At 49.7% G+C, this 12,617-nt stretch overlaps 1 protein-coding gene across 1 annotated transcript in view; it reads left to right on the top strand.

Annotated features, from left to right (window-relative positions):
* The window catches only part of N4BP1 (NEDD4 binding protein 1), a 47,249-nt gene extending 36,780 nt beyond the window's left edge, over positions 1-10,469 (top strand). The window contains exons 5-7 of the mRNA XM_008533286.2: positions 1,841-1,948; positions 3,699-3,806; positions 5,669-10,469. Of these exons, the coding sequence (XP_008531508.2) occupies positions 1,841-1,948; positions 3,699-3,806; positions 5,669-6,026 (574 nt within the window). The 3' untranslated portion in view covers positions 6,027-10,469. The remainder of the gene's footprint in view (positions 1-1,840; positions 1,949-3,698; positions 3,807-5,668) is intronic.
* The last annotated feature ends 2,148 nt before the right edge of the window (positions 10,470-12,617 follow it).

Raw genomic sequence — 12,617 nt, 5'->3', positions numbered from 1 at the left:
CGCCAAACAAGTGCAGGGCGTAGAGCCAGGCTCTGGGAACACAGGTGATTCAGGCACACTTCCTGCCCTAAGGAGTTTTGATCTAGGGGAGAAGGCACACAAATAAGTAATAGAGGGTAGTTTTGCTGTGGTTGAATAAGAGAAGGTTCCAAGCATGACCAGTGGCATTAAAACTAATTTTCAGCCCTCCTCTTGTGGGATGAAGTCAGTAGTAGTGAGCCTACAAGTAAGTATCTGAGAACCTAAGTGGTGGCCGCTTGTCCTTCGCTCTCCTGCGTTCACCCTCTTGGTTTTATTCTGGCCTGTGAAACTTACAGCACCCTGGTGGTTTTGCCTCAGTGTTCCACCACAATGCTCCCTGACACTGAAGACAATGCTTAGCTTCTAACCCAAGCTAGTGAATGATGGATGGGTGAGAGATGAAAAGAGGGGCTTTCAGGGGCAGGGGACTTGTGATGACAGCAGACATTCTTTCAGTGAAAAGTGCCAAGGGCCTTCTCATTGACAGGCCCTTGCCCGTCACCAGGCTGGTGTGAGAGACCAGATCAGATGGGGAGAATCAGAGGTGACTTGAAAGAACAGCGAGAGGAAGGGAGAACAGCACGCTGGGGCAGGGCCTGCGTGAGAAGGCGCTGGAGACTCGGGGGGAGGGGACCCTCTTGCTCCAGCTCTGGGTGGGGGTGCTACTGGGTGGGGACCCGGGAGTGCTCAGGTGGATAGGCAGACTGGGCCTCTGGGTTCATGAGGCTCCTTCAGATCCTCTGACACTCTGGCTTCATTCTCGTATCAGCAGAATGTGAATGCACACACAAGTATGCAGACTAAGCTTTTGCCTAATTTATATGGCTGAGTTGTTAGCAGACATGAATATGTGTCCTGACTAGTGCATGCACTCTGAAGCCTTACTACCTATTTTTGTTAATACCTCTGGGTAGACATCACTACTTAAAGTTTATGCCAGTTAGAAATAATTTGTAAAATATTAATAAATCCAAAGTGCTAAATTATATTTACTTTCCAAGGTTTCTTAGGATCTCTGAAACTAATGGGGCTTGTTTTTTTAATCCCCTTAAGTACTCACTACTAGTAAACGTAGTTGTTTGCATCTTTAACTCCAGTGATTCTCTTAATTTATTGTTTTATCATCTTTGTCGACATTGCCTTAGACAAATGTGGTCATCCTGTGGGATAAAATTCACGTTATCCTCACAAATTTCTCATTAAGAGGGTTTGAACGTGAATAACCTTCAGCAGTGAAATAGAATTCTTGATATTTAATTCTTACCCTTTTTTGTCACCACATTTCTTTTCATAACTTGGATTGGAGTGAATCGAGAACTTGGGCTAAACAGAATGACAGTTCTAGATGTGAGTTCTTAAGGCAGAGCAGAAAATGTGAACCTGTGAATTACAAAGAGCCTGGCAGGGCTCACTGTGCCCAGCAGCTCGTCTTAGACCCGAGTCCTGTCGCTTAGCAACGGAAATTGAGCAGGTCCCACAGGCTGGCCACTCTCATTCATCCTATGCTCTATCCTCATGCGTTATCTCAGCCCCACTATTGATCATGCAGCTTCTCCAGAAAAATGTATAAATTATGGTTGAGATCATTGAAAAAAGAGTATAGGTCGTATGAAAACCAGACTTTCATCTATAATCATACTAGTAATTTCAGAAATATTCAACTTTTCAGATTGATCTTCAGTTGACAGGGGCTTAACGTTTCTGCCTGCGGGCCTCGGTTAAATTCTTGAGTGCTCTTTCCGTGGAGAGGCGACCCTTTTGTTTCCTGTGAGCCAGGGCTGCCTGCTCTCCCGTCTCAACCTCTCTCCCATCGCCGTAGGTTTCTACTGCACTTGGCGGACAAAACTGGTGGCATAATTGTAACAAATGATAACTTCAGAGAATTTGTGACCGAGTCGGTCTCTTGGAGAGAAATTATTACAAAAAGGTAGTGTTCTCTTCTTTGTCTTTGGTCAAAAATGTTTGTTGTTGTTGTCTATTTTCTGGTTTTGTTTGCACTTGTTTGTTTTGTTGACCTTGGAAGCAATATAGGGGCCAAAGTACCATAAGACTGTGCTCCCCGTCTGCAGGATGGCTGGCCCCTTCAGGTAAGCAGGGGGACCCAGCACAAAGCAGCAAAGCCAGCAGGTGACATGTGGGTGTACTGTGATGCCCACAGGTGTCTTCTGAGAGGTCAGTGTTCCCTGGCAGGAGGCAGGAGGCACCTCTTTGTGGCACAGTGAACTCTATTAACTGAGTAATGGAGCAGAAATGGCCTCCTAACTTGGCCTTGCCCTGATGCTGATGGAGACTTTGGTGGATCATCAGGCCTCCCTACTTTACTCAACTATGACATATGAAGGTTAGGTTAATAAAAAAAAAAATGACAGCCGTGATTCCAGTAAGAGGATAGGACCAAAATCAGTACGGTGATTGGGTTTTCACTTCTCGGGAGGGGCAAAGGTATTTCTGCGTCTTACATCCCGTGCCTTTCTTGAGCATTATACCATCATAGTTTAATCATCTATATTGAAAACATGTTTGAATATCATTCAAAATAACAGAGTAAAGTCAAGAGTTTAGCATTCACCACTGTAAGGTTTTATTTGTAATGAAACTCTGAGTGTGTCTAACTGCCTTAAAATCAGTGAACACGACGACTTCCAGGGCTGCTTGTTAACAAGCATCATCTGACCCGTTACTTAAAACCAAAAGCAGTAATCTGCGGAGGTGCCAGGGAGGAGTCATATGTGCCACAAATCTAAAACATAAGTGAGCATACCTCAAGGCTGTATGTAACTAGTATAACTAGTTTATAACTAGCATGACTAGATATTTCTCTCTGTTGCCCCTTGTCTGATATTTATATTTTACTAAGTCATTAGAGGATTTTAGAAAATGATTCTTTGCAGTAAATGCCCAAGGGAGAGTTCATTACCATGTGCTTTTGACCCGTATGCTGTTAAAAGCCGCTGTTGATAGCTGAGCTGAGAGTTGGTCTCTGACCTTCTGAACACAGTTAACAAGCCATTAATCTTCTAGGACATGTTTCTGTTGGCCCTTTGCCCTGGGCTCATTGTCAGTGTTTATTGGACACTCGTCTGTACACATGGAAGGTTTAAATGCAGTCAAGATTCAAGTTCATGTAGCAACCCATTGTTTTCAGAATTCACAAAACAAGGCAGAAACCGAGATCTGGACAACAAACACAGGCACTTGGACTTTTTCTTTTTTTCTTTTTTTTCCCCCTCTCACATTTTCCCCAGACTTGACGAATCGTGCTCACCTGACCTCAGATTTCCCTGCTTCATATAGCATATTATCTTTTTTAAAGGAATCTTCAGTGGGTTTGCCTATGGACACATTTATTTAAAAACTAAACCTTTAGTGAGCACCTGTTGTGTCCTAGGCTGACAGTCTTTGAATCTTGTTTTTCAAAGCTACACGTATCGAAAGTTGTATTAGGAGAAGAAGCTGCTTCCTAAACCCAGATAAAAGTCTAAAAGTCTTGATGAGAACTGTGAGAGCCAACCAATAAAAGTCTCTTACTCTATTGTGTTTGTGCTCAAAAGACAAGTTAAAATGGTTTCCCCTTTGGCCAGTTCAGCAGTCTTGTCATTTACAGGCAGTGCTGTGCTGGAATTGTGTGGACTTCTCCTCCGTTCTCTCCGGCGTTGTGATTGCTCTCTGTGTTGTAGGTTGCTGCAGTATACCTTTGTGGGGGACATATTTATGGTTCCTGATGATCCTCTGGGAAGAAGTGGACCTCGATTAGAAGAATTTCTTCGGAAGGAAGTCTTCCCTAGGTATTTCCTTTTTCAGATTGTCTTGTATTTACAAGTTTGTTTCAGTTAAGTTCTCAGTGCTTTAGTGCAAGTGCTATCTCTGAAGACTAAAAATGGCATTTTATTTTTTTAAAAAGCTTTGGATTTAGTGCTGCTAATCACACAAACACCCCAAAGACCAGATCTTCATTTGTGGTCCTTTGGTTTTAATCCTAGGAGAGGATGGGGAGCCAGACTTTCTGTAGGTCTAAAAAGACAAAGCAGAGTCTGCTGGTGGCCACTTACTGGGGAATGCCTCTCAGGCTCGTGCTGTGTATGAATATCTTTTTATGTCCATCTTCCGAAGTCATCTGCTTTGAGTATGTTATTCTTATCTTAATTTATTTGCTGTTCAGGAATCTCTGCCTGAGGAACTGGCTATTACTTTCTACCGCCCCTGAATGGAGAAGCCAGAATTGCATATTTATCTCAAATTAATTTGATAGTTTAGGGGTTTTTTTGTTGTAGTTTGGATTTTTTGTTTTTTTAAAGACACTTTGCTGGTGGCTGTTTCTGTTTTCAGAATTCTCTGGTAATGGACCTTGCTGTCCCGAGTGTCCCGTCTGCCTAGCTGGCAGGTCATGTGACCAGTGCAGACTTTTCCTCTTTTAAAATTAAGTTGTACTTATGTGCATTTCCAGCAGATGTTTGCCCAGGGGTGTGCTGAGTCTAAACTGAGAGGAAGATGCACAGCGCCTCCAGCTTTTTAAGGCAGTGAGACTTGATAGTTGATCTTTTCCATTTATAAGGGGGGTCCGTTGGGGGTTCTAGGTTTGGATTCTGGGGACGGTGAGTGGGCTTCACATGGAGGTATCTTCTGCAGAGGAGACCTGCACCACTTCAGCTCCCTGGTCTTGTGAATTGTTTCTCTTTTGGGCCTTTGGGGTTTACTACACAGATGAGAACTTAGTTCCCAAAGATCCTGCTTCTCTACCTACACCGAGAGAATGGCAACTATCTTTAACACCTGCTGGATGTCAGTATGTCTCATTTTTCTCCCAAACATCTTAGCTTGCAAGTCTTCTGCTAAGCTTGAGGACCTGAGGCCTGTGTGCAAGTATCAAGGCCCGTGGGTCAGACTTAATGGCAGGAGAGTTCGCCGGCTCCTTAAGCAGCCTGGCAGCAAGGTAGTCCTGCCTGCTCATCTAATGGTTCTTTACAAAGGTGTTAACTAATTGATTAAGAAGTTAATAGTAACCCTCCTCACAGAGGGACTGACTTTTGGAGTTTGTTGGGCTTTGGAAGTTGGGAGGTGTTCAGCCAGCCCCGTTCTCAGGTGCAAGCCAGAGTCCAGTAGGAAGCTCTTTCATGCTACAGATGCCCTAGACACACACTCACACCCATGTGCATACAAGCTGTGGGTGCCACTGCCTTACCCAGACTTTGTGGGGGACATGTGAATCGGTGGGGGCTGCCTGTCTGCTCAAAAGGGTTCCCTTTTTCTAAGCCCTGTCAACCAGGGGTCCACATAGAATCAGAATCTCCTAAAGAGTAGGACCCTGTTATCCATAGCTTTTGAAAGCTCCCAGGTGATTCTGGCATACCCTGGGTTAGAACCAAACAGCTGGCTGGGATCAGTGCTCATAGCAGCAGAGCTCACGGTAGGGGGTGGAATAGTCCGTGAAGAGCTGTCACTCCCTGTCAGCACCAGTCTGGAGACGCTGTCAATGGCGTCCCCCTGGTCCCCTGTAGGCAGCTGCCATCCCTACCTTCACTGTAGTCTTATATCGTGCCTTCAGAGGCCAGGAAACAGTGTCTTGAGCCTTGAATTAGCAGCAGATATTTTAAAAAGGTTTCCCTTTTCATTTATAACCCAACTCACCAGGACTCATTTCTGTTCACAGAGACATGCAGCCCCTACTCAACGCCCTGCCAAATGTGGGCGTGTTTGACCCCAGCTTCCGAGCGCCTGGTGCCCAGGCAGCCGGCACCAGCCACCAGCCTCCGGCCCGGATTCAGGGCACACCACCCAGCCACTGGCTTCCCCAGCAGCCCCGCTTCCCACTTCTGTCCAGCCTTGCCGGTATCCAGCAGAATCTGCCCGTGCCGGCACAGAGGTCTCCTGCGGAAACCCACGAGCTGAGGGAAGCTCTCCTGAAGATCTTCCCCGACTCGGAGCAGAGACTGAAGATCGACCAGATCCTGGCGGCCCATCCCTACATGAAAGACCTGAACGCGCTCTCTGCCCTGGTGCTGGATTGAAGGCCGTCGGGGGCCGGCGCCCAGGGCTCAGGAGCGCACCCAAGCTCATGTCTGCACGCGGCAGCAGGAGGTGACATAATGTGAAGAAATCCATTTCCCAGCGGAAATACTGTTGTAGTATATAGAGGAAAAACGAACAGGTGTTTTGTGTATAAAAAATCTGGGTTTTCAAAACCAGCTTTTTTCTATATATAAATTATGCTGCTATTACAGATTTAACATTTTCTGTAAAAGGAAAGTCTACATTTTCTGCCTGTTCAGAACTGTTTAATAGCAGTTACTCTTGAGTGTATTTACATTTTTATGTTTTTTAAACTATTTTCCTTAAAGCTGAAAATATTGACAAATGGATATGACTAGCCTTTCTAAATAAAAAAAGAGTTGCTTTCTTAGTGAAAGCAAGACCTCTTAAAGTATATTTTCTTGAGATGACCATGTCGCGTCCACTAACATGAGGTGTGCCCACCCCTCCCAGCCTCCTCTGCCCTTGACCCTGGATTTAGCGTTGGCAGGTGTGGGTTCTGCTCCTGTGGGTCTTTGAGCCATTTGTAGAAGTGGACAAGTTGTGGCGCTAGATGGCACCTTGTGCTAGTCATTCTTGGTGACCGGGGCCAACTTCGACTCACAGAGTATCAGGGCTAAAAGAAACTTTAGAGCCCATGTAGTCCAGCCCTGCTTCCGTTCCCACCCTACAGAAGAGGAACGGAGGGTCAGGGTGCTCGCTGTCTGGACATGCCCAAGTCCACAGCTGTGGAGCGGCCAGGCAGGGGCCGGACTCCTCGTCCAGTGCTCTGACACACTCACCAGGCCGAAGCCGCGCATACCTGACCTGACTCTAGAAGTCACGTCGTAACCTCTGAAGATAATAGTGGAGTGTGAGGAAGTTTATTGAAGAGCTCCGTTATTATGGTGATTTCGTGTCCACAACCTGGAAGACTCCCCATGTGAAGTTTGTGCAACTTTGCCAAAAAGTGGCTTTCTGTTCTCAAGAATGGCCCAATAAATAGCGTTAGTAGCTTCTGTGGGGGCCCCGAGCCCCTGTATTTGTTTTTCCTGTGTCTGTCTCTGCGGTGCCCTCCCAGCCCCCTGCCTGTGCGTCCTCCTCAGCATTGACATCTTAGTATTGTGTTTTCAGTGTTGCCCACGCTCCGTGTCCCTGAAGTTCTTTTCCTGGGTAATTAATTGTTGGCATCTTCACTGTTCTCTGGACCTCCAAAGGGCTCTGTATCTTGTACCTGTTCTCTCCCCAGGCTGCTCCCGGTCAGTCTCGCATCTGCCCTGTGGCCTGTGTCTCCTGACCCCCAGGAACAGCTTCTCAGGACGCCATGCTGATTTGTTCTTCATGGTGACGGGCTTTCTTGGCCACAAGCAGAGCTGGGTGGCCCCTGGGATGCTCCCTCCAGGCATATTCGATCCCTACATCCGTCACGTGATGAAGCCTGAGTCCTCCAGGTGGCTAGACTTGTCCTTTAGTCATGTTTTCATCTTGGATCCCTTTAAGATGCATCCCAATGTGGAACTAGTTGTCAGCTGTTGCTTTGGGGCAAGTTGCCTGAGTCACTCAGCTTGTGGCCGTAGAGGTCGAAGACTTGAGGAGGGCCAAGAAGTGACTTCAGTCACAGCCCCCTCAGCTTCCAAACTGGTGGTTTCTAAAAGCACAGCAGACCTGTGAGGCCTGGGGCTGCCTCGCGGTGACTCTAAATTTCTGGGTCAGGGTTTGGTCTAGCAGCCTTGCCAATCCAGTATTTCTCCTCTGTCTCAGACAAGGACCAGGAGGGCACCTTGATTGCCGCGGCTTTGCCACGCGTCTTCCTGGACAGAGGCTGAGCCTCCCCTCATGCCACATGGAGCTGGTTAGGCCTGGGGGTCAGGATTTTTCTCTGGAAGTGACTTGCCCTTTGAATTTTGTAAACCTCTGTGTTCTGTTGTTTCTGAGGGCTGCCTGCCCCTTTCCTCTGCCGCAGGGCTGGGAAGGAAGGATGTGGAAGACTAAGGTGGGAGGAGTACAGAAAAGCATTAATTGCTTACCTTGATAAATTATAACATGAAACGTAATTCATAGTTCTTTCTGACATCCATCAAGTTTAGTTAAATTTAATATTCAAAAACTCAGTTTTCAAACCATTAAAAAAAAGCTGTCATCACTTGTCCTCAGCCTCCCTTCACACTAGGCTCAGTGTTGATGCTGCATAAATGTTTCTAGATAGTCTGCCTGCCGTGGTAGGTTCCGAACCCCCCTTGGGCGTGTCAGCAACACGCTTCCTCGTTTCCTAGCTCCTTCAGGCTTCCACGTGTAGTGGCTCTGCATCCTGTATTTCATGGCATCCTTGTCAAGTAGGTGACAGGGCACAGGATGCCACCTTTGTTCAGTAGTCTGCGGTCTGGTGCTCAGGTCGTCCAGGGTTAAAGAACGAGCGGGTGCTGCTGAGTGACTCCCAGCCTCCTCCTTCCCCAGGCCCTAGGCTGCCTCCTCTGGGAGAAGACAGATGTGTTTGACCTTTCTGTCAAGTAGCCCATGTTTGAGACTCTACAAGGCTGCCAGCTAGGAAAACAGTAAGAGGGCATCTCAGCCACCCTGGATGGCGGGTCAGCATTGTCTGGCAGGCTTAGCTGGGGCTTGGCGGTGTGGCCGGGGACTCAGGCCTGCTGCAGCTTTTGGTCAGTAAGAAAAGGGGTGGCTTCTTGCTTACTTGGACTTGTGGCACTTGTGAAATATGATGCACACATAGAAACCCATGTTCTCCGTGCTTCTCTTAGCAGTCGCCACCCCACGCCCCAAGTCCTCTGCCCCTTCCCCCAACCGTGGGAAATGGCCCCAGGCTCTGGGCCCACTGAAGATGGGACTTGGCACCATTCTCCCCTCAGATCCCAGCCTGCTTCCCACACACCTCTGAGATGGGGCCTTCCTTTGAGAATCCCTTCCCACTTCCACCTCTCCGCCAACACTTCCGTCTTCTCGCCTGGCCTTCCCTCCTGTGCCTCTGGGCTATCTCCTCTCATCTCCCAACTGCAGTTTGACACCCTCCATCTCTTCATTATCTACCTCCCCATTATTCCCCACTTACTTCGGATCCTTTAGGTTAAAATAAAGTGACCTCATTTCCCCTAAGAATCACCTCTGTCCGTTGCCCCTTTCCCTCACCTTCCCACTCATCACCTCCCAGTTCGTAAACTTGGAGCCCACTGCACCATGTGGAAATAGTCTAGACGAAGTTATCGGGGACATGTCATTGCCGAATTCAGAGGCCTTTCCTCCATCTTTAATCTTAGTGTCCCTACTCAATGACCATGGCATTTGACCGAGTTGACCTCATTTTCTCTATTTTCTGAGATTTCTGTCTCTCCTAAATGTTCTTCATTTTTCTCCTTTTACCCAAGGCCAGTCCTTAACACCCTTCTTTTTCTCGACAGGTGTTTTTAAACTTTGGACCAGCCGCGGCACGCTTGGCGGGGAGGGTGGTGCTTACTAAAATGCAGATTACTGGGCGCTACCCCCCAGGTAAAGCCTGGAAATCTGCAGCTTAGCCAGTTCCACGGATGATTCCCGTCAGGTGGCCCCAGGACCACATTTTGAGGAGCTGCACTCACCCTTAGGGATCATCACTCTCCTAACTCCAGCTGTCCCCTCTCTCAGTGACTTCTAGTCCCACCTCTGGCCCTGCCCTTCAGGAGTGTGTTTTTCGCTCTACCTGGAAGCCCTGGGACATCCTCAGATGAACTCCCCAGACTGTCACCCTGCGTCTGTTCCTTGCTGTCCTTTCCCAGGCACCCTGCTACGAGATCCCCTAACCCCCCATGTCCCTTTCTTGTCATGGCCCACCAGTTGTGCTCTCATGGCCTCCCTGCGGGCGTCAGCCCACCTCACAGTTCTTTCCCGCTCCGCCCCAGACACCACAGCACTGCCAGGTTTATCTTCCAAAAACACATTTCTGGTCACCCCTCTTCCTGTTCAGTGGTCTTTGGTGGCTCTTGACCAGAGCACCAAGTTCAGCCCTCCCTGAGTTTAGCATCCTTGGCTGACTACCTCCCAGCCGTGCTCGATTGCTCACTTTGTACAGCCCTGCACACACTCACTGCGACCACACACGCGTCCTCAGCTACCTGTGGGCTCCTGCCTCTGCCTGGACCTCTTCCTGCTGGAAATGCCTTCTCTCAAATGGCTTCCCCTTCAAAGGCCCCGCCTGAGTCCTCTTTGTACCCTTGCCCAAGGCTTCCAACCAGAAGCAACCCCTTGTTGTTCTGTGGCCCCACAGCACTGTGTCTCGCTTTCAGCACTCGCTGCTCTGGCTGGAGTCCTGCAGCTGACTGTACTGTCTGACCTCCCTCTCTAGACTGTGAGCTCCTCGCGGGCAGGGACCGTCTTTGTTCACTCTCTGTATTTCCCGTGGCACCTAGCACTGGCCTTGCACTTAGTAGGTGCTCAATAAATGTCTGCTCAATTGACCTGGAGGACAGTGCCTTCTTGACTGCGGCATCTGGCAGCCAGTGAGACCTTCAGAAATCGAGTTTTCAGCAGTCGAGCCCAGGAATCTACCCCTCTGCTGTGGTAGACCTCAGATGGGATGTCTGCCTTGCACCCTCCATTTTCCCTTCTCCTTAAGGCTCCAACACACAGGCCAAGCAAGCAGTGTGCTCTGGTTCCCTGCCCACAAGTTGGCCAGGGGCAGACATGTGGCCTAAGCTAGGCCAATCAGAGCCGCCCCTTGGGATTTTCCCATCTAGTGGTGGGAGCTAAGGAATGTCATGCCAAGTTCTGTTAGAGGCCATTTTCTCCCCTGGGGGAAGCCGGTCTCTGGTCAGGGAGAAGTGGAAGCATGACAGCGAGATTCCTGGTGGCGTGAATTCTAGTCCCTGTTGTCATGGAAACCTGACGCACTCATACCCTTCCCCAGATGTGGAGATGCCCCATTATTGTAACGCTTTCCCTTTCTGCCGAAGCTGGTTCAAGTCGGGTTTACGTCCCTTAAAATCAAGAGTCTTGAGTAAAATACGCATCACTGTCCTTAGACTTGCAGGTTAAATGGAGGCGGCTCATCGTACCTTTGGAAAGATCCCAGAGATGGGTGCAAACAGAACTTTGGGAGTGATCACCCAGGGAGAAAATGGTGTACAAGCCCCTGGGTTCTGAGTGACGTGAGCCTCTCCTCTCTGCCTGAGGAGCACTCGGCCCCACCTCCAGCAGGCTGCTCCTGCTGCTGTCCTCCTCACACCCCACTTCCTCCTGAGGCTATGTCCAAGCCTTCCCTGAGGAGTTCTTTGCTCAGGTCCCCAGCTGGGCAGAGACCAGGCCTGTTCGCTTAGAGTTAGACCTCCCTGCAACCTCCCATCTCCTCCCCTGCGAAGCAGGCCTGCTCTGGGGTGCTGAGCAGTGGATGGGCTCGCCCGGGAACGCCTGGGATGGGGCCTGACTCGGAGCCCAGCAGTGACTCGTCCCCATGGTTCTGCCAGCAGCCCTGCGGGGTGGCGTGCTCACAGATCACCTGCTTCTCTCTGGCTCCAGGGTCTGAGAGCTCATCTTCTAGATGCTGAATGCTTTCCTCTGTCCCTGCCGGCGCACTGAGAGTGCGGACCAGACCTTCCTCAGACCTCAACAGGGCCCGGGAAGTCCAGCTGGGACCTAGAGGGGGCCTTGCTCCTTTAACAGGCAGGACGCCCAGGAGAGCCCCCTGCCTCCCCCCCACCATGCCGACGTCAGAGGGAACCCGCGGGAAGGCGGCAGAGCACTGCCTGGCACAGGACACGTGGGAAAGCTGATGCGGGGGCTGACGCCGAGCGCTCAGGCCTAGTTTTGTTTCATTGGACCCTCACAGCTCTCCCCGAGGTCCCCGTTTGTACAGGAGGAGCTGCATACAGGATGATGAGAGACTTGCACTTCTCAAAGCCAATGTACCGGGAGTCAGGAATTGACTCCCAGCAGGCCGTCTCACCTCCCCAAAAGGCGGACTCCTCAGAGGTGATTTGGCAGCCAGAATGAGACCAAAGATGGCCCCCCTACCCCTCCCCCGTGAGCAGAATTGAGGGCCCATGACCCTGGTCTAGGTTGTCAGCCTGCTGGGCAGAGGGAGGCTGTGGAAGGGTGCTGCCTCCCATCTCCCACCTTCCTGCATAGTGAGGCCCATGTCCAGCCCCGTTCCTGTGGGAGTATGCCAAAAGCAATTTTTTTTGTTTGTTTTTTTCCCCTGAGGAAGATTAGCCCTGACCTAACATCTGTGCCAATCTTCCTCCACTTTATTTGCGAGTCACTGCCACAGCTGATGAGTGGTGCAGGTCCACGCCGCAGACCTGAACCCATGAACCTGGGCCGCTGAAGCAGAGCGTGCTGAACTCAACCAGAACACCACAGGGCTGGCCCCGAAAGCACATTTTTTAAAAGAAGTTGACCAGCATTGCAGCCACTCTGTCCAAAGCGAGCCCATGTGTGTGCCATACCCACCTGCCACTTCATTTAGGGGATGCAGATCAGTAAAGTGGTCCTTGATAGCTTTTGAAAACTGAAAGCAGCCTTACCCACAGCTCAAGATCCAGTCCTCTGACGTATGGTTCCAAGGCTGGTGGCAGTCATTGGGGAAACTGAGGCTGGACAGGCAGGCA

The sequence above is a fragment of the Equus przewalskii genome, chromosome 3 (assembly GCF_037783145.1).
Source record: "Equus przewalskii isolate Varuska chromosome 3, EquPr2, whole genome shotgun sequence".
NCBI classification, from domain to species: Eukaryota; Metazoa; Chordata; class Mammalia; order Perissodactyla; family Equidae; genus Equus; species Equus przewalskii.
This window is presented reverse-complemented; position numbering and strand designations above follow the sequence as displayed.